General features: G+C 43.0%; 1 protein-coding gene across 7 annotated transcripts in view; it reads left to right on the top strand.

Moving 5' to 3' along the window:
- The window catches only part of ANKS1A (ankyrin repeat and sterile alpha motif domain containing 1A), a 178,185-nt gene that overhangs the window by 92,534 nt on the left and 63,841 nt on the right, over nt 1-21,810 (top strand). For all 7 annotated transcript variants that reach the window (XM_068269417.1, XM_068269415.1, XM_068269416.1 and 4 more), the window contains 4 exons: nt 2,093-2,176; nt 2,324-2,499; nt 2,574-2,657; nt 10,703-10,790. In XM_068269417.1, coding sequence (XP_068125518.1) covers nt 2,093-2,176; nt 2,324-2,499; nt 2,574-2,657; nt 10,703-10,790 — 432 coding nt within the window. The remainder of the gene's footprint in view (nt 1-2,092; nt 2,177-2,323; nt 2,500-2,573; nt 2,658-10,702; nt 10,791-21,810) is intronic.

Here is a 21,810-nt window from a genome sequence, read left to right as displayed (position 1 = left end):
GGTTTGGAATAAAATATATAAACCAATTATTTTGCGATGGCAAATTTAAAACGTTCAATATCCTTAAAGATGAATTTGGACTTCCACGCTACTCCCTATTCCGGTACTTTCAAATCAGAGATGCAATTAAAGCCCAAATAGGCCTATCGGGAGTCTTGTTGGCCTTCTCAGAGCTAGAAAATATATTGTTAAGTCAAGACAAAACTAAACTGATTTCTCGCCTCTACTCACTGATCTCCGATAGGAAGGGATATTATAGATATGAGAAAATTAAAACAAAATGGCAAACGAATCAATGTGAAATTTCTGCAATAGAATGGGATGAATTTGAATCTTCTCATAGGACTTCAGTGATTAGTTCAGCGGACAAGCTAATACAGACAAAATGGCTCTACCAGGTCTATTACACTCCGGATAAGCTGGCCAAAATGGGGAAGGGCATTGGTTCTAATTGTTTTAAATGTGGGTCGCCAAAAGCAGATTTCATGCATTGTGTTTGGGAGTGCGTGGAACTTCAACGCTATTGGACGTCCGTCATAAGGCTTTTGGAAAAAATAATGGACAGACCTATTACTCTTTCTTATAAGGGGTCCCTTTTGGGCATTATAGACAATACCACTTGCAATAAATACCATAAATTATTTCTTAGACTGGTATTCTTCTATGCACGGAAAAATGTGTTATTAAAGTGGAAACTGTCTCAACCTCCAACAATTGCAGATATGAAAACACTTATTAATCAAAATTTGCCTTTATATAGTCTTACGTACCAGGCGAGAGGTCATCCAGAGAAATTTGAAAAAGTATGGGGCAGATGGGTAGATGATGATAGCACCACAGTAATTCCCAATCTTGATATTACAACCAGTGTATCAGATACATATTTATAGTAAATGTGTTACCTTCTAACATTCCACAGGGACATGCGTTATAATAAGGTAAATATAACTGGACTTTTCTAAGATGTATAGCATTTCACATATAAGTTGTCTATTATGTAATGAGGTGGATGTAGCAAAAAAGGGACATGCTTTAAAGGTATATGAATATTGTAATTCTTATGTTATATAGGGGATGGGGGGTTGGGAGGAAAGGGAAAATTGTATGCTGTGTATAATTATGAAAATTTTTCAATAAAAAATCTCTTTAAAAAAAAAAAAAACACAGTGCTTTGTTCTTTAGTGGAAAGCCTCTGAAATCTTCTGACCTCATCCGAAGAGGTGATAACATCTTTTGTTTAAATTCCTCTGTTGCTACAATTATTATACAGCCAGCAACCTGTTGAAATGGAACTGCTCTCAGCTGAGAAGCAGAGAGATCTGAGAAATGTTCACTAGAAAGATTTTTAATATATAAATATAGCAGCTATAAATAAAATGCAGTGGCAGCTTTCAGAGCAGATAAACTGTATTTTTGTAATTTAACAAGCAATATTACTTGTGCACAAAAGCAAATATGGTAACTTAATGGATAATGAAAAGTAGGAAAACCAAATTTTTATTGAATGTTTTGCGTGCACGATAAAATATGGTGCCACTTTAAAGAGGTACTCCAGTGAAAATAATGTAATAAAAAAAGTTCATTTTTACAATAATTATGTATAAATGATTTAGTCAGTGTTTGCCCCTTTGTAAAATCTTTTAAATCCCTGATTTACAATCTGACATTTATTACATGGTGACATTTTTACTGCTGGCAGGTGATGTAGCTGCTGCATGCTTTTTTTGGCAGTTGGAAACAGCTGTAAACAGCTATTTCCCACAATGTAAAAAGGTTCACAGACAGGAAACTGCCAGGAGTACCACAGCCCTCAGAGTTTTTTTGTGGGAGGGGTTTCACCACAATATCAGTCATACAGCGCCCCCTTATGGTCTGTTTGTGAAAAGGAAAAGATTTCTTATGTAAAAGGGGGTATCAGCTACTGATTGGGATAAAGTTCAAATCTTGGTCGGAGTTTCTCTTTAAGTCATTAAAGGTAAATGTGTATGGGAAAAGGTGAGTGTAAAAAAGTATAAATGGTAGTGCCATTTGCACAGGATATATATTTTTACCTTAATTTTACTTTTTATTTTTTACTTTGTTTTTTTTTCAGGCCACAGTGCAGCCAGACTATCTTCAAAAGAACAAGAACTGGAAGCAGCAGCGAAACCAAGTACATCAGTTGAGTCGCACGGAGGTAATGCAGTTTATTATGAAGACAGCTCTGTAGATAATGTCTGCAACAATATACAGTAATGTGTGTCTCAAATAAGAAGTACAGTGTATGTAACATTAAGAACCTAATTTACTTTAAGTAATTCATAAGCTTTATTTTTTTTTTCAGGTGGAATGCAAAGGCCACTCTTGGATCTGAGGTTGGATTTGGAGTGTATTTCGCAGACAGAATCTCCTTATGAAGCACTCTATAATGCCTCATCCTGTCACTCACTGGATAGTATATGCAGCGGACGTTCCTCTGATAGGGATTCTTTGTGCCGAGAAATTGCAAAAACAAGACTAGTGAGTGTTCTAATATACGGTATATTAGTCTCTGCAGTGATCCCTTTCTTTACCATAGTATGACTCTGTTGCAGAAAGAACGGCCGCCTCCGCCAGCTAAGCCTCCACCTGAAGAAGATGACTTGGAGAGGAAGCCGAGTATGGGTGCTATTCGGGATGTAAGTTAACTGTGTATTTGTACTTCCTGTAGTGACTTGTCTGTCCTATATTTTTGGCCAGGATCATTCATGCAGGCAAACCTTTACTGAAAGACAACCAAGGTTGTAATATTACGGAAACAGATAAGAAGCCGAGAGCCAATAATACCGTGGTATTTTGTGTAACAGGGAGATTATCGCATAGATCAGGCTTTCTTAACAAGGGTTCCTAAAGGTCTTTGCAGGAGTTCCTTGGCATTTTCCCCTTCCATGACAGTGGTGGGCTAAAACAGTCTTGCAACAAGTACCTCTTTGGCTCTTCTGTGTCCTATTCACTCATTGTATGCTTTTCCCGAATGGGGTAGGAGTTGAGTATAATAGAGCACATTATAATAGGTGCTACTGTATAAAGAAGCACACAAATTCGAGGTCAGAATATTGAGCACATTGTACAAATGTATATACAAAGCTTGAGAAATGTTGAGAAAGGCTGGCATAAATAGTCATAATAGTCACCAGACTGGATACAGTGCAGGCATGGTGAATAAACCCAACTCTGCGTGGGTAAAAGTTGCTCTCTGTGGGATAAGAATGGGATGCAACCCTTCATGGACCAAAGCAGTCTAAACGCTATATACAGATGCACAAACAGGGCATAAAATCTATTTAAAAAGTTATTAAAGAGATAGCAGTAGACTTGCCTCCAAAACGTGTTCACGCAATCTGCAATAATTATTTTTTTTAAAGTAAAGATACTCAATTTGTGTTTTTGGCTATAGAAAGTTGTACTCATGCAGGCGTAGTATGGTCGTACTAGTACACGGCGAGTGCAGCCAAGAGAACATATCTGACAAGCTCTTGTCGGATATGTTCAGAGGGTGCATGTGTGGCAATGGTGTGGGGGTAAGGAGGACACGGGGGACTATCCAAAGCTTCCCCCCCCCCCCATAGTCTTGAGAGGTCTGCCGGGGGTGCTTCTGGTCCCTTCCGTGGTCCTGGCCCCGGCTCTGGTAATCCAGCATCTTCAGCTGAAGTTGCTTGTGCGTGCCCCCGCCGCTGCACGTCATCACATCGGCTGGCGTAAGAGTCCTGCTCATGCACGGTTCTCTAAGACTGAACAGCGCATGCGCAGGACTCTTACGTCGGCCAGCATGATGACGAACAGCGTGCACAAAAGGACCAAGAGGATGCTAGGGGATCTCGCGGGCTACTTGGGGTTGGGGAAAGCCCCAGGTAAGTCCAAATCTCATTTTTATGTTGCGCTCAGGGTCCCTTTTGAAAGGAAATAAATATGGAAGCCTCACTGTAGGTTCTGTTTAAGGCACAATGCAAAGACTTTAGACTTAGCTTTGTTTACACGTTAGTGGGTATGTAACATTTTTGTAAGTCCATAAACACTTAGTGCGTGATGCACAAAGTTTTCTCTGCAGAAATGCTACTTTCAGGAACATTTCAAAGGGATATGCAAGGAAAAACTTTATTCAGAAATTAACTGCAATAAATCATATACCCGGGTAATACCTCTATTTTACACTCTGGAGTTTATTTATTTATTTGTTTATTATACTCGTACAACGCCAACAAATTACGCAGCACTGGACATTAGTTAAGGTTATAGACAATATTTAGGGGTGACCTAACGCAATAAGACAATACAGGAATACATGAAAACCAGATCACGCAGCACAGTATGAGTACAAGGTAATGCCTAGTCACTGGATGGGAGCATGGAGATTAGGCAAGTCGAGTTCGCTCAGATCCATAGGCTGTTATACACAAATGTTTCCTAAACTGTTCAAACTGGAGCACTTTTCAGCGGTTTGCTGATGGCCAGCGATCAGAAAAGTGCTGTGTACAATGTATGCCTATGTGACCATTCTCACTGCAGTGCTTGCAATTTGTATAAATAGCAAATGTGCTGCATTGTGGAGCAACCACATTGCGATTCCTATTCCCCCAAAGGGATTGCGTAAACGCCAATAAATTGCAATGCAAATCTGTTGCAAATGCGTCCAGCAATCACAAGTGGGAACCGAATGGTAAGCTTGACTTGCCTGTTCCACATCCCCAGCCGCCTTATTAGACCTCAAATGTATTAGGTGGCCTTATTGACAAGCAGGGAAACTCGAGGGCTTAGTTCATTTTACTTTCAGTTTCATTTTACTTGAATGATTTTGCTTAGCAGTTTATTGAAGATAAACTATGAATACAGCATCTACCTTAATTCATGTGCTCATTTTCTGTTGTATTGGTTTGTATTGGCTTATTTGTTGGTCTTTGAGTAGTACATGAAATGTTGCAGATATTTCGCACAGTCGGGAACATGCTGCTGACAGGCTTTTTGCATTCTAGCCGTTACCAGCAAACCTGAGTCTGAGCTAATTTCTCATTGGGATTACTACTACCTTCCATTATTTACACTGTTGTGCACTTTGTGAACTTTACAGAGATATGGTGAGAAAAATGCAGAATGCCTTTCTTAGAACTGGCAAGGATATCGTACAGATTGTTTCCTGCCGTGTCAGCTTATTCATGTCAAACGTTGTAGCCTTCCCATTTTTGATTACTTATGCTGCAGCTTGCACCAGTTTATTCTTTCCCAGCTTTTTGTTTGTTAATCCTTTTATTAAAACTGGATGGGAGAGAGAAAACATTTCATTTTCTTAATATATGATTAGTTATACCCATGTTGCAAATGTTTATTTTTAATGTATTCGGGTATGGACCCTCTTACAGTTTAACAATCAATTATGTTCTAACCAATCAAAATTGGTGAAATACATACATTTTGGATTTGTTTGCAAACTATGAAATTTTTAAGACTCCTTATAAATTAAAGTTACATTTAGATGTGTTTGCACCAGGGCTGTGGAGTCTGAGTTGGAGCAATTTTGGGTGCCTGGAGTTGGAGTCGGGAAAAAATGCACTGACTCCTAATGAATTTGTAACTGTAACTAAAATAGAAAATATGATAAAATGTTCTATTTCTCAGATAAGTCATTTAAAATAATGTATATATACAGTATATATACAGTAATAGCTGTGTTCAGTCCACAAAAATGAAATAAACCAACCAAAATTAGTTACTTGTGCTGCTTCAATAAAGCAGTCCCCGTATTTTTAAAGTCAGATATACATATATGATTGTGATAGTACAGTATATATGATGTGTACACAGGAATCTCTTATATATACGAAATAACATCTATGCTGTAAGTATAAAGCCTGATGTGTCACTAATAGAGATGGTCAATGAGATGGAAATAATTCTGTGTTGATGCTGGTTTACGCAAATGTATGCACTCTCTTAGCTCATGAAATTAAATAATTTGATATTTTGTTAAAATTTGGTTTGGTGACTATGAATTAAAGGGTACCTGAGGCGAATTAAAAGAAAAGCTTTATACATACCTGGGGCTTCCTCCAGCCCCCTTCAGGCCATTCAGTCCCTCGCTTTCCTCCTCCGCCACCTGGATCTTCTGCTATGAGTCCAGGTAATTCAGCCAGTCATAGCAGTCTGGCTACGTGCCGCTTCCACAGCCAGGAGCACAATAGTGCTGCGCAGGTGTAGTACGCTCCCGGCGGCGGAGTGTGTGCATGCGCACTACACCAGACTGGCTCAAGTACCTGGACTCATAGCAGAAGATCCAGGTGGCGGAGGAGGACAGCGAGGGACACACACACACACACACACACACACACACACACACACACACACACACACACACACACACACACACACACACACACACACACACACACACACAATGTACCTGATGCCTAACCCCATTTCTCCGCACAATGCATAACCTTAAAGGAGTTATCAGGCTTTTTTTTTTAATGAAAATAAGTGCTACTTACCCAGGGCTCGTCCAGCCCCAAGCTCCCAGCATGTCCCTTGCCGCAGCTCTGCAGTCAGCTGTTCGCTGCCGCTGCCTCCCAGCCCCCGGCGATGACGTCAGGCCGACTGCGCCTGTGCAAGCGGCGCTGTCAATCACCGCCACATGGACCAGAGCGTACTGTGCAGACGCAGAACTACTGCGCCTGCGCAGTACACTCCGGTCCACGTGGCGGTGATTGACAGTGCTGCTCGCACAGGCGCAGTACAGGCCAACATCCAGGTCGGACTGGTGCCATCGCCGGGGACTGGGAGGCAGCGGCAGCGAATGGCTGACTGCAGAGCTGCGGCGAGGGACATGCTGGGAGCGTGCGGCTGGAGGAAGCCCCGGGTAAGTAGCACTTATTTCATTAAAAATGCCTGATAACTCCTTTAAACAACCCCCCCCCCCCCCACACACACACACACACACACCCCCACACACACAAACCTACCTACCTAGTGATGCCTAACCCCACTCCTGCCCACCCACCATACAAAATACTTGTCTGACACCTACCCCCCCCCCCCTCCAACTACCTGTTTGACAGTGCCTAACTGCCTGCCTCCCCCCTCCCCTGCCGCCAATCACACCACAAGAAGAAAAAACGTTCCCCCTCAGCCCAGGGTCAGAATGGGGATGATTATCACACAAAAAAAAACTCAGAGGGCACTGGCCTGGGCAGATAATTGAATTTGACAGCAGTAGCAGGCAGGCAGCAAAGTGTGAGTAACTCAGTGACAAGAAGGGAGAAGAAGTACAGAAACAAAATTTATAAAAACCACCTTCTCCTCTGGCAACCTGGACCCGACCTCCTCTATCCACCTGTCTCCTCAGTCCTACACCTCCTCCACAGCAGCAAGCAGCTATAGGTGGCATCTCCGACTCCCAGCCCCCAGAGTGTCCAACTCCTCCAGCCAGGACAGCCAGCCAGCCACTCGTAGCCGCAGCTCCAGGCCCCCAGCCCCCCCAGCACAGAAAGCTGAAGAGTGAGACCGCTCACTCCGACGACACCTCAGGCACAGCAGCACAGGGGAGGACTGTGTCCGACTCCTCCAGCCAGCCACTCGTAGCCACAGCTCCAGGCCCCCCCCCCCCCAGCACAGAAAGCTGAAGAGTGAGACAGCTCACTCCGATGACACCGCAGGCACAGCAGCATGTTGCAGGCGGCAATGGCTCCAGGTGGGGGGCAGAGTCAAGCAGGGTCAACCCACCGGGCCGGAGAGGACTTAAGCTATTTGTGTCCTTGTGCCGCTCACATCCTCCGCAGGCGCAGCCACGCGCAAGGGCACACCACGGCCGGCCGCCTCAGCCCCTTCTCTGATTGGATACTTCAATTTGCCGGGAAATATCGCGTGAGGTTGCGATCCCCACTGCGAACCTGTCACCTGTGGTATGTCTGCGACCGGCCCTAATCACTTAAGATTCGGGCGGCCCGGGGGGCAATTGCCCCCCGTCCCCCTGGGCCAGTCCTTCCCTGCTACATATGCACTCTCCACAGAGCTGCAGGGAATCCACTGAGAATGTTGTGCACATTGAACACAGAGGTGTTGTCTATCACCCATAAACCTTGTTCAGATTGTGCATGAAGAATGTGTAATAGAGGAAGAATCTCTTATTCCCCTGCAGAGTACCTGTACATCATTCTTACATGTACCCACAGTTACATTGCCTAGGGCCTGATAGATGTTCTTTGTTCCAGTCTGTACCTTTTACAAGTACTCTTACCAAGGACTAGTTTTAGTCTAAAGGGAATAAATATAGTAGTCTACATATACTTCTCACTTCAGTTGTCTCGTAAAATTCCTAAGCGTTGGCAGTTAAGAGACGAATTTCACGTTACATACTGTTAATCAACAAAATTGTAATATGCAAATTAGAGGAGTCGGAGTCGAGGAGTCAGAGTCTGTGGAATACTTAACTGAGGAGTCGGATTTTTGGACCGACTCCACAGCCCTGGTTTGCACAAAGATGTTTGAGGGAGACCCTCTTTGCAGTTAGACAGGAAATACGGTAGCTTTGAGTTTTCTCTACTTCACCACCGTTTGTGGTACTGGATTCAAACGCTTGATAAGTCTAGAATTTAAAAACTGTCTATACTCATAGAAGTCGGGTGCAACTGTTTCATTTAATCTGGGATCAGTGGGAAGAAAGGTAGCTGCTCCAGGTCTGGCCCTCTGGGGCCTATGAGGTACAGCCTGGGTGTTAACACACTTGTAGCGCATCAAACAATTATCCTTAACTGCAATTGGAATAGAACCAGACAAATATACAGATACGCTACTGATCAGTTTAAATATATCATTTGCTACTCCCTCTAACACTGAACTGTATTTGGGATTGTAATCGCATCTGAGGGTTGTATGCTGTATCTTAATTATTATATGCACTACATTGTCCACTTTGATTTTTCTCCTTCTGAATTGCAACCTGTTTACTGTGGTTCATTCTGCAGTCATTGCTTTGTTAATGTATAATAGGCCTGAACCATTTATCATTTGGGGATTGAAATCGCGATCACGGAAACAATGATTCCGTGATCGTCAAAGCGGCGGTTTGCAAACTCTCCTCCTCCAAGCAGCCAGTCCATCAATCCCTTGTCCCGCTATGTATAGCTTGCCACTCCATGCAGCAGCTGTGCAGTGGCTGTCAGTCGCAGCGGCGGCAACTCGCTCCCTTTGCTTCCGTCTAGTGTGCAGCCTATCAAGTGAGCAGGCGGCAGACTCCCCGCAGGCTCTTATTCTTGGTGACGGCTCACTCCGCCTAGCGCCTCACGTCATTAAGGGGGGGGCAGGGCGCCGGGTGGCCTGCATGCCTATCAATCAAGAGGAGGCGGGCTCACTCCACTCTCCCCTAACTTCTGCCTATCAGCTGAGCAGGCAGCAGACTCCGCCCGCAGGCTCTCACTCTATGCATCTTATTGCATAGATATTCAAGCTTTCCAAAAGGACCCATTTGGGTTAAATTATGGAAGAGACATAACACTCAACTTGCAAAGTGCAGTAACTGCTGAGTGTAATTTTTGTTTATCTCGTGCTTAGAAATAAGAGTGGCATCCACTGGAAGAGGTCCCATACATGTGTTGATGTGAGCACGATAGTCTCCCAGCACAAGGCCATCACCTAACCCCACCTTCTCCCTAAAGACGCCCTTCCCAGTGTCCTTATGAAAGTTACATATAAGTCTCATCACCTTTAGTGCTAAAACCTGATTAGAAAACACTTGCAATTTCTGACTGAAATCGTGCAATTCAATCTTTTCCTAAAATTGTTCAGGCCTAACTAACATTACTGCATGTGCAAATCATTTTCCTTTTTGTGCAGTAAACTCTATTGGTTAAAAAGTTACATTTAGAAAATTATTTGAAATGGATCGATATTAATTTTAATAGTGTGCCTTTTCCTATCAGTCCAAGCACTCTATCAAATGAGATCGTCTATGAGATGCAAATTATTCCAAGTTGATGCAGGTTTTGCAAATTTATGCAGTTTGAAAAAGGACCTATTGAATCCCGTCAAGGAGGAATGTAGCTGGCCCATTTCCAAGCAGTATAAATTTGCATACATGATTTGCATAATCCTACATCACTTCAGAATTATCTGCATGTCATTGACCATCCCTACTTTCAAATGGATATTGCTCCATTGTGCACTTGAATCATATCATTGTATCTAGTATTCAAATGTTTGAATGCCAAGTTCAGTTTATGCAGGATTTAAAGGACAACTGTAACAAGAGAGATGTGGAGGCTGCCATATTAATTTCCTTTTAAACATTACCATTTGCATGGCAGCCCTGCTGATCTATTTGACTGCAGTGGTGTCTGAATCATGCCAGAAACAAACATGCAGCTAATCTTGTCAGATCTGACAATAATGCCAGAAACACCTGATCTGCGGTATGCTTGTTTGGGTTCTATGGCTAAAAGTATTAGAGGCAGAGGATCAGCAGGATAGCCAGGCAACTGGTGGTGTTTAAAAGGAAATAAATATGGTAGCCTCCACATACCTCCCGGGAACAGTTGTACTTTAAGTGGACATATTATTTTCCATTTCTGTCTTGCTATAACTTTACAACTTTTAATGTTTTTTATTGCATGAAAATGTTAGACATTTGCCATAAATTGCTTGTAGAAATGTAACTGTTCCTCTTATATGCAATGCAAATGTTTGTCCATTTCTCCACAAGGCCATAGGACATATGCATGGTAGTCGGGAAGACGAGAATCCCTATGAGCTCCTTCTTACCGCTGAGACCAAAAAATCTGATGAACAAGGTAGTATCAGTGGTCATTTGAGAGTGAGAACTTTTGGTTTGCTAAAAATATGAATAAAGTAGTTACAATGTCCCTGTTTATTTCTGCATTCGAATTCCAGGACAGCTGTATTATTGGTTTTGCCCACTGAGGAAACCTAAGAATGACACCCAAAAAAGGACTCAATACTCTTCCCTCCACACCTCCGTTTTATGTGCATTTCTAGCCGGTCTGGACCTTGAGCATGTTAATTTACAATTTTATTTTGTTTTCCTGCTGTAGAGTCCCCCCCTTTTTTTTAGGTGTCTTATTCTGTGCTCAGCACTCCTTTAAAGCATGCCTGGTGGTATTCTCCTGGGACCGATGGAGCATAAGCCTTTAATTGCCTATGTGGTTGATGCCAGACCTTGGGGGGGAGGCAGTCATCTCTCAGGGATATAGCTGTTTTGGGGGATGGATACACATCACAGAAAAAGCATAGACTGTAATTCTAAATTGGATTTACCATTGTGCGTTTTTTGTTGTTGTTGTTTTTGTAAGAATCATATGAAGCTGCCAAGGAACTGTCTTGCTGTGGTCCACAAATGTGTATGCTGCTGTTTGTGTCATTTATTATGTGTTCCCATGTTTTAACATTTCTGCCCTAAGTATTAGTTTTCACAACCACATGAAATGCATTGGGTGGGGTATGACTTAATTGATCTGGTTCTGATAGCCTTAAAGCACAGCTAAAGTTAATTATAAAAAGCAGCCTGGCTTATAATAACAACCCTGTAATTTAATTTGTAATGCCTCTATTTTATGACATTACATATACTATATTTGATTGATTTGTGTTTTTGTATTTGCAAATATGACAGATGTTAACAACCTTCAGCTGGGTTGTATCAGGACATAGCAAGGATTGCTGATGGAGTGACAAATTAAAATTGTGCTGTTCAAGGGCTTAACTACGTCACATGGGAGCTCCCTGCAAACAATTTAAGGGCCCCCCTTCCTACATGTATACTCCCACAACCCACTTCTTTCCTACCAGTGCCCAGTGGGAGGAGGGGCCTGTACTCCTTCCATTCTCATTCTCCACCAGGGCCTCCTCTCTCCCAATATAACCCCCCCCCCCCCCCCCTCCAATAATTCAGACCCCTAGATCAGGGTGATGGCTGGGGTTTACCTCTTCCACTTTCTCTCTGGAGCTTCTGCTGCAGCTACTGGGTGCCCTATCTGGGCTCTGCCTTCCTCTAAATAACATCTACAGGTAGACTACCCAGTAGACTAAACTCTGCTGAGGTTGCCTCTAAAGACCACTGCTGCTGGGAAGTGTGTGTGGCATGGTCCTGATACATCTGTGAGAGATCCGCCATGCCAGATTATCTCACCCAAACTTTGTTTGACTGCACTATTTGCTCCTGTGCTCCACCCACTCCATTGTGCACCTGCAGGCTAGTGGTGTGTGTTACAAGGCTTAACTGTTTAGGAATCAATGTCATTAGTTTTGTTGTGTAACCAGATGCAGCTAAGTTGAGTTATTTATACATACTATGTGGGAAACTGGATCTTGGGTGCACATGAGAAACAAAGTGTGTAAAAACCCTTATTAAATCATTGAATGACTTGTGCAAGTTTCATATGTGCTCCCAGCTTCCCATATAGTCTGCATACATTGTTTACCATCGCTGGTGGTATGCAAACAGATTAGATAGTTGGATATATTTGATTTATTTTTTTTATTGTACTTTGGGGAACGAATCACCAATTGAGATTATAATTACTGGTATCTTTACATTTGAGATATGGTGTGTACATACATCCAATCTTGATTGGCCAATCTTACCACCTCCATGTGGTATGAGAGCTTACTTACACAATCTTTTCAAAGTATTCAAAATCTTTTCACCCTCATACTACATGGAGGTGGTAAAATTACCCAATCAAAGTTGGATGTGTGTACACACCCTTATAATCTCAATATAATTAAAAAAAAATAATAATAATTCTGAGGTGATACAGAATTATGCAAAAATGGACCAATCGAATCCCGCTTCTGAAATCCCACTTTTGCATGAATCTTCATCAATTATTTAGATCTCATTGACTATGGATCAGCTAATTCTGGCGCAGTGCTGCGCTGATCGTTTGGGTGCCTCCATAGGCCATAATGAGAATTACGGCTATAGCAACGTTTAGTGACTAATTTGGGCACAGGCATTTTCTGGAGCCAAATCAGAAAAAAAGAGGTAATTCGGTTGTCTGCAATAGAATTACAGGTACCACACGAATTGAGAAAACTCGGAAGGAAAATAGTATTTAACACGGCCCTGAGGTTCAGAGGGAACAGGGTGAGCCATTTTTCAGCTTTGCCTGCGGACATTTTAAATGTATGCCATTGACTATCCCTAGCGGTCATGGCTGAGTATCTGACCCAAGGCCCTGATTCAGTTTACTTTTCTACTGAAATGTCACACAGAAGATTTGTTTGAATGCAGGTGCTTTTAAATAAATTTACTTAACATCATCTAACAAATAAGTTTATTGTGGATAAAAACAATGTACCTATGCATGACTAGGAAAGAAAATGTGCCTTGTACACATAGATTTTACTCTAGGACTAGTAAAAGACAAGTATGATATCTTTAAAGGTATCCATACATCTAGCGATTTTGGCAGGTGATTAACCTATAGACAGATCTTTCTGGTCTGATCCAATCTGATCGTAGAGAGATATGTTGGCCACCATAAACCGCAGGCTGATTGCCAAACCGATTTCAGCATGCCTCCGGCTGCTGTCAATCCAGTGTACATGTAACACCCCTGTGCCTCTGCATTACTACTTTTCCTTTCCGACACCCACTGCTGTGTCCTGACTTCTATTCCGCGCTCACACCCCACGTGATTGCCGGCGCATTGCACATATAGTGGGATGCAAAAGTTTGGGCAACCTTGTTAATAGTCATGATTTTCCTGTATAAATCGTTGGTTGTTACGATAAAAAATTTCAATTAAATATACCATATAGGAGACTCAAACAGTGATATTTGAGAAGTGAAATGACGTTTATTGGATTTACAGTTTAAACAAAATTAGGCAGGTGCATAAATTTGGGCACCACAAAAAAGAAATGAAATCAATATTTAGTAGATCCTCTTGCAGAAATGACAGCCTCTAAACGCTTCCTGTAGGTTCCAATGAGAGTCTGGATTTTGGTTGAAGGTATTTTGGACCATTCCTCTTTACAAAACACCTCTAGTTCATTCAGGTTTGATGGCTTCCGAGCATGGACAGCTCTCTTTAACTCATACCACAGATTTTCAATTACTGTATATTCAGGTCTGGGGACTGAGATGGCCATTCCAGAACATTTGTACTTGTCCCTTTGCATGAATGCCTTAGTGGATTTTGAGCAGTGTTTAGGGTCGTTGTCTTGTTGAAAGATCCAGCCCCGCTGCAGCTCCAACTTTCTCACTGTTTCCTGGACATTGGTTTCCAGAATCTGCTGATCCTCAGTTGAATCCATGCGTCCCTCAACTTTGACAAGATTCCCAGTCCCTGCACTAGCCACTGTTATGATCGCTTCTGCAGCGATTACTGCTGACTGCACTGGTATTGCAAACCAAGCAGTTCTAATGTCATTACATGCATTTGCTTGCATAGTTTGGTTTGCACTTAAACTAGTTGCTGATTCCATCTGCAGTCGCTCTGAAGTTTATGACAGTTTAATATGCTTTTGTGTAAACAAACATTGTCTGCTGCAGTGGAGGGGCGGTCCCTTTCCTGCAGGCTGCATATCATTGTCTGCCTTTTCCTACTATCAGCCTGTGATTAATTACCATTCACTTGTGTGGGAATCTGCAGGTCTGCTCCCATTGGATGACCTCAGTATAAAGAACTGCTTCCTGCAATGCCTCATGGGCTATCATAGTTTCAGACTCTATCTGTTACTCTGCTCGTGCCCCACCTCGTTCCTGGTCCGTGTGGACTGCGCTGACTCCTGCGAAGGGGTCAGCGAGTCCTCCTAGTTCTGCTCTTGTTCTAGAAGTTGCTACTTGCTTGTCTTGTGTCATATATTGGTTCATCGCCAATATATACGCATACTTGCGCATTTTGTTATTTTCCTTGTATTCGTGTTACGTTAATATATCAGTGTCGCTGATATATACGTACACGAACTGTTTATTTCCTGTGTTCAGTTAGTCAGTTTTCCAGCACGTTTTGGTAGTTTGCGCGTATCGTGAACACCCGTGCTGAGCTAGTTATCCTGTTCCTGGTCCTGTTTGTGGATTGCGTTCATCTCTGCGAAGAGATAACGAATCCTTCTGAATCCTGTTCCTGGTCCTGTTTGTGGATTGCGTTCATCTCTGCGAAGAGATAGCGAATCCTTCTGAGTCCTGTTCCCTGTATTACTTCAGTCTTAGTCAGAGTTCCTGCTTATGTCATATATCGGTTCATTGCCAATATATACATATGTTAGTCAGACGTTACGAATAGTTTCATTGATAGCTGTAATTGTAATACGCTAGGAAAACATACTTATTGTATATTTATCTGTGTTACGTTCATCTATCTCGATCCTGCTATTTCCTGTCTCTCCTGTCCTGTCTTTGTGAGGCACGCCATCGCCGCAACGCATTGGCTGCCTCATTCCAGTCTGTCTGGTTTTGGACGCTTGCTGTCGCTAAGTAATCGCTAGCTAGCAAGCGTTCATTCTGTCTACCTGTCCTGATCTCCTCAGTCCTGGTTTATGCGCTCAGCGCTACTTTGCGCTGAGACGTTATTACGAAAGTGTTTGTGGCTGTTCAGATCTGCACCGGCTCTGTGCACCACAATCTCCTATTGGAGTCAGTCCTCTCCTCCACTAAACTGGGGATATCCTGATCCCTTGTGCTGGTGTGTGTACCTCCTTCACGTCAGCTTATGTGTTGTATGCTGACTGTGGAGATTACACCCCCAAGCTTAACATTATGATAGCCCCATTACCAATCCCCATTGTGGGGGGGGGGGTTCCCAGCAAAAATGACACTGTTTGTTATGGTTCCTGTTCCTTTAAGAAATTTGAGAAGCTCAATTCTGAAACAGAAAATGAGTTTTTTTCTGAATGTGCCAGGTTCCTGGCCAATCCTGAGCTCCAGGCTACTCCTGTTTCAACGTGGGCCCCCCAGCTAGTTTATGTTTTATTTAAGGGAAGATTGTTTCAGTGGGCCTACGATGTCTTGGATCATACCAATTTAAAAGAAAGACCACTGGAATTTCTAGCGTTTGTGATCCATAACTGGCTGCGCAAAACCGATTTGCCTAGCCCTTTTGATAAGCTCCTGGCAGCTTGTCAATCAGCTGCTCCTTCTACTGCCTACAAAAATAATCAGCAAGCAGATAATTGTTCTGATAACTTTTCTTCTGCTAAGGCAGCAGGGTCTAAAGCCAAACGTAAACGCTCCAAAAGAAAAGCGTTACAATTAGCGGAGTCGTTGCCCTTGACGACTGCGCATCAGATCTGTAATGAGACTCCGCCAGTAGTAGATAATGAAATTCAGTCACCATTCAGGGGAGTCAAATGGACCTATGAAACTACTAATGAACTTTCATTGCTAGCCAGGGAAAATAAAGGTTCTTGTTTAAATGAATTATCTGAATATGATTATGAAGATATATTACAGAGTATTGAACAGATCAATTTATTCGTGCAGCAAGGGAAATTTGCATACACTACAGTTCAATACTTGCTACAGGTATTGGAGATCCTTAGGAATAAGAAATCGGCCAATCACCTGCTAAATAACCCAATGTATGTTTCTGCCACTAACACATTTGCAAACTATGATCAGCCGGAATGCTCAGCTGTTAAATATGCATGGGTTCCTCCATTTGAGAAAGGAGAGATGGAAGCTCTGGTCTATGAATGGAAGAAAGATGCAAGTTCATTTTGTCAGTTTTACAGTGCAAAAAGTGAATTAGTATTGAATGCATGCATTAAGTCTGCTTATAACCTAATAAAAACTGGTGTGTGTGGGTATGACTTTGTGGCTCCATTGATCGATGTGTGGAGAATGATTCTGGATGATTTTTATGCAATTCAATCAGTTGATACCAGGGAAGACACACTGTCAAGTGGAGATTGTTCCACTTCCTCAGTTCCTGAGGACTCGCCTGCTTCAGCACCTTTGGCTGATTCAGCGAGTGATTCTGAGCTCCTTTTGTGTGAAATTGAAGTTCCTGTAATTCCACCCTGTACCATGGATAACTCAGTGTTACTTCCCAGTAAGACAGAAATTACTAATACTTCCTTAATCTTGCCCTGCACAAATTTCTCAGCAGAGGACCCAGAGGTCCTGCTGACTTTCGAGTCCAGCCTAGCCAGTACTCATGACTCTTTGTTTAGTGAAACAGACACCAGAAAAATCTTGCCTGTCTCTGCAAACACTTCTGCAGAAATTACCTGTGTTAATAAAGTTCAACTCCTGTCTGATCCAGCAGATGCCAATAGATGCACTACATCAGTTTCCGAGTTCCAGCAATCCTGTCTAGTAAACTCAGAACCCCAGCATCTGAATTTTCCAATTTTACAAATGAATGGTGATTCAGATGCGCAAACATTGTGTCTTGATCTTCCTGTTTCTACACCTCGCTCTAGTTTCGTGAATAGCTCAGAGCATCTGCTATGTGAACCTGAAATCGCAGAATTATTACCTTGTTCAGAAAATTTTCCAATAAATTTGCCCTGTACCATGAATTGTGCAGTAGATCTCTCCAATGAAACTCAGGTCACAGAATCATTATGCTGTCCAGCAGGTGCTTCCATGGTTTTGCCCTGCAATATGGACTGTTCAGTGATCCTGTCCAGTGAAGCTGTGGTCGCAGAGTCTTATGCTTCACCCAGTACTTTGGATACTTTAAACCCTTTAGCAGAGGAGGCTGAAGCACTGCTTACCTCAGTTGGTGTTGCAGTAATATTCACTTGTCTAGCAGCTGTTTTGGAATTACAGTCTGCTCTAATAAAACTTGATGAATTTCTGCCCAGCGAAGCAGAAGCCATTGAAATATTGTCCTCGTCAGCAAGTGTGTTAGATACCTTGCCCTGTACACAGTCTGATTTAACCAATGTTGTTGAGTCCCTCTCCAGTGTTGTAACAGCCGAGGAACTCCAGCCCTGTCCTCTGAATGTTTCAAAAGTCTTGCCCTGTAACATGGATAATTCTGACTCGCTGGAAAAAATAATAGAAATCTCAGAATTTCAGTCCGGGTTAATGAGTGTTTCTGAAACCCAGCCCTGTATCCTGGAAAATTCTGGTTCTCTGGCCGGTGTGGCAGAAGTTCCAGAGCCCCCTTCCTGTCCAGTGAGTTACTCAGTTTTGCCTAGTTCAGTGGGGATTGCTGCAATATTGACTTGTTTTGCAGCCCTTCATGAGCTCCAGTCCAGTGTATTTGATGAGTCTCTGTCTAGTCCAGAAGAAGCTATGGGAACCCTGTCTAGTTCAGTGCATACATCAGAAGATTTGCCCTGTCTTGTAAATGCCCCTGAACATGATTTGTTAATAACCCTGCTGGAATCAGCGACATCTAAGTCTGATCCTGCAGTTTTTAGTGAGAATCCAGTAACTATGAAGTCTAGTCATGATGAATTTTTTTTGCCCAGTTCTGGTTTCGGTCCTGTCTTGACTGACTTTGAGGTTCGCAGTTCCTTGACATGCCCAGAGGTTTCTCTTGTGCCGGTGTGCCCAGATGTGCTTCGTATGCCAGACTGCCCAGATGTGTCTGTGTTAGCGTGCTCACGTGCTTCCCTAGTGGAGACATGTTCTGATGTTGCCGGTTGGCCTGCATGCCCGGAGATGGTTCTGGTCCCTAAAAGCCCTGATCTTGATGTTTGTCCTTGTGACCCTGACTCTGGAGTTGCCCTGGGTTCCATAGGGGTTCTTGATAGTTCTCCATGTGAGCCTAAGGGGCGTTCTGACCTGTGGGGATCTCTTTGGAGCTTCCAAGTGTTCTGGGAGATCTCTGAGGAAACTTGTCCTGGTACCTTGGACTGGTTCAACGGTGGGTTTTGTGTTGGTAGGGACAGTTCCGGTGGGCATTGCAAAGGCTTTGGCGTTTTTGGACAGTCCTTGGAAGGCGGTGGGTATCGCGCAGAGAGTTTCTTGGGGTTGTTTTCTGGAAGTCGTGGTTCTGATGGGTGTCACACTGAGGCTTGTAGTGCTGACGGGCATGGTTCGGTAGGTTCTGGTTCCAATTGGTCTAGTTTTGGTGAGACTGATTCGGGAATTTGGTTTTGTCGGACGGATCCGACCTTCATGAATTTTCAGTCAGATCAGTTTGCTGGATTTCCCACTTCTGATTTTTTGGTTTGGGTGGTTCAGGAGAAATATGTCAGTTTTCATAGGCGTCCAGAGGCCGCGTTTAAGGGAGGGGGTACTGTTATGATCGCTTCTGCAGCGTTTACTGCTGACTGCACTGGTATTGCAAACCAAGCAGTTCTAATGTCATTACATGCATTTGCTTGCATAGTTTGATTTGCACTTAAACTAGTTGCTGATTCCATCTGCAGTCGCTCTGAAGTTTATGACAGTTTAATATGCTTTTGTGTAAACAAACATTGTCTGCTGCAGTGGAGGGGCGGTCCCTTTCCTGCAGGCTGCATATCATTGTCTGCCTTTTCCTACTATCAGCCTGTGATTAATTACCATTCACTTGTGTGGGAATCTGCAGGTCTGCTCCCATTGGATGACCTCAGTATAAAGAACTGCTTCCTGCAATGCCTCATGGGCTATCATAGTTTCAGACTCTATCTGTTACTCTGCTCGTGCCCCACCTCGTTCCTGGTCCGTGTGGACTGCGCTGACTCCTGCGAAGGGGTCAGCGAGTCCTCCTAGTTCTGCTCTTGTTCTAGAAGTTGCTACTTGCTTGTCTTGTGTCATATATTGGTTCATCGCCAATATATACGCATACTTGCGCATTTTGTTATTTTCCTTGTATTCGTGTTACGTTAATATATCAGTGTCGCTGATATATACGTACACGAACTGTTTATTTCCTGTGTTCAGTTAGTCAGTTTTCCAGCACGTTTTGGTAGTTTGCGCGTATCGTGAACACCCGTGCTGAGCTAGTTATCCTGTTCCTGGTCCTGTTTGTGGATTGCGTTCATCTCTGCGAAGAGATAACGAATCCTTCTGAATCCTGTTCCTGGTCCTGTTTGTGGATTGCGTTCATCTCTGCGAAGAGATAGCGAATCCTTCTGAGTCCTGTTCCCTGTATTACTTCAGTCTTAGTCAGAGTTCCTGCTTATGTCATATATCGGTTCATTGCCAATATATACATATGTTAGTCAGACGTTACGAATAGTTTCATTGATAGCTGTAATTGTAATACGCTAGGAAAACATACTTATTGTATATTTATCTGTGTTACGTTCATCTATCTCGATCCTGCTATTTCCTGTCTCTCCTGTCCTGTCTTTGTGAGGCACGCCATCGCCGCAACGCATTGGCTGCCTCATTCCAGTCTGTCTGGTTTTGGACGCTTGCTGTCGCTAAGTAATCGCTAGCTAGCAAGCGTTCATTCTGTCTACCTGTCCTGATCTCCTCAGTCCTGGTTTATGCGCTCAGCGCTACTTTGCGCTGAGACGTTATTACGAAAGTGTTTGTGGCTGTTCAGATCTGCACCGGCTCTGTGCACCACAATCTCCTATTGGAGTCAGTCCTCTCCTCCACTAAACTGGGGATATCCTGATCCCTTGTGCTGGTGTGTGTACCTCCTTCACGTCAGCTTATGTGTTGTATGCTGACTGTGGAGATTACACCCCCAAGCTTAACACGCTGCAGCTCCAACTTTCTCACTGTTTCCTGGACATTGGTTTCCAGAATCTGCTGATCCTCAGTTGAATCCATGCGTCCCTCAACTTTGACAAGATTCCCAGTCCCTGCACTAGCCACACAGCCCCACAGCATGATGGAACCACCACCATATTTTATTGTAGGTAGCAGGTGTTTTTCTTGGAATGCTGTGTTTTTCCTCCACGCATAACACCCCTTGTTATGACCAAATAACTTAATTTTAGTTTCATCAGTCCACATCACCTTATTCCAAAATGAAGCTGGCTTGTCCAAATGTGCTTTAGCATAGCTCAAGCGGCTCTGTTTGTGCTGTGGGCAGAGGAAAGGCTTCCTCTGCCTCACTCTCGCATACAGCATCGCCTTGTGTAAAGTGCACCAAATAGTTGAATGATGCACAGTGACTCTATCTGCAGAAAGATGATGTTGTAGGTCTTTGGTGCTCATCTGCGGGTTGACTCTGACTGTTCTCACCATTGGTTGCTTCTGTCTATCCGATGATTTTTCTTGGTCTGTCACTTCGAGCCTTAACTTGAACTGAGCCTGTGGTCTTCCATTTCCTTAATATGTTCCTAACTGTGGAAACAGACAGCTGAAGTCTCTGAGATACATTTCTGTATCCTTCCCCCTAAGCCATGATGCTGAACAATCTTTGTCTTCAGATCATTTGAGAGTTGTTTTGAGACCCCATGTTGCTACTCTTCAGAGAAAATTAAGAGGAGGGAATCTTACAGTTGACCCCCTTAAATACTCTTTCTCATAATTTGATTCACCTGTGTATGTAGGTCAGGGGTCACTGAGCTTAACAAGCCAATTGGAGTTTCAATAATTATTTCTAAAGGTTTTGGAACCAATGAAATAACAACCGTGTCCAAATTTATGCACCTGCCTAATTTTATTTAAACAATTATTGCACACTTTCTGTAAATCCAATAAACTTTATTTCACTTCTCAAATATCACTGTGTGTGTCTCCTATATGTTATATTTTACTGACATTTTTTATCGTAACAACCAACGATTTATACAGGATAATCATGACGATTAACAAGGTTGCCCAAACTTTCGCATCCCACTGTAGGTGCTGTGTGACGTCACACACACGCCGCATGATAATTATCGAATTGGATGGTCGCTCGGCCTCCAAATCTACAGTTGTATGGCCACCTTAATTGTTATGCCAGGTAGCATTTTCACTTTAACTGAAGTACAGTTTGCAAAACTCATTAA

Source organism: Hyperolius riggenbachi, chromosome 2, assembly GCF_040937935.1.
Source record: "Hyperolius riggenbachi isolate aHypRig1 chromosome 2, aHypRig1.pri, whole genome shotgun sequence".
NCBI lineage: Eukaryota > Metazoa > Chordata > Amphibia > Anura > Hyperoliidae > Hyperolius > Hyperolius riggenbachi.
The sequence above is the reverse complement of the archived record's forward strand: the minus strand, read 5'-3'. Positions and strand labels throughout refer to the sequence as shown.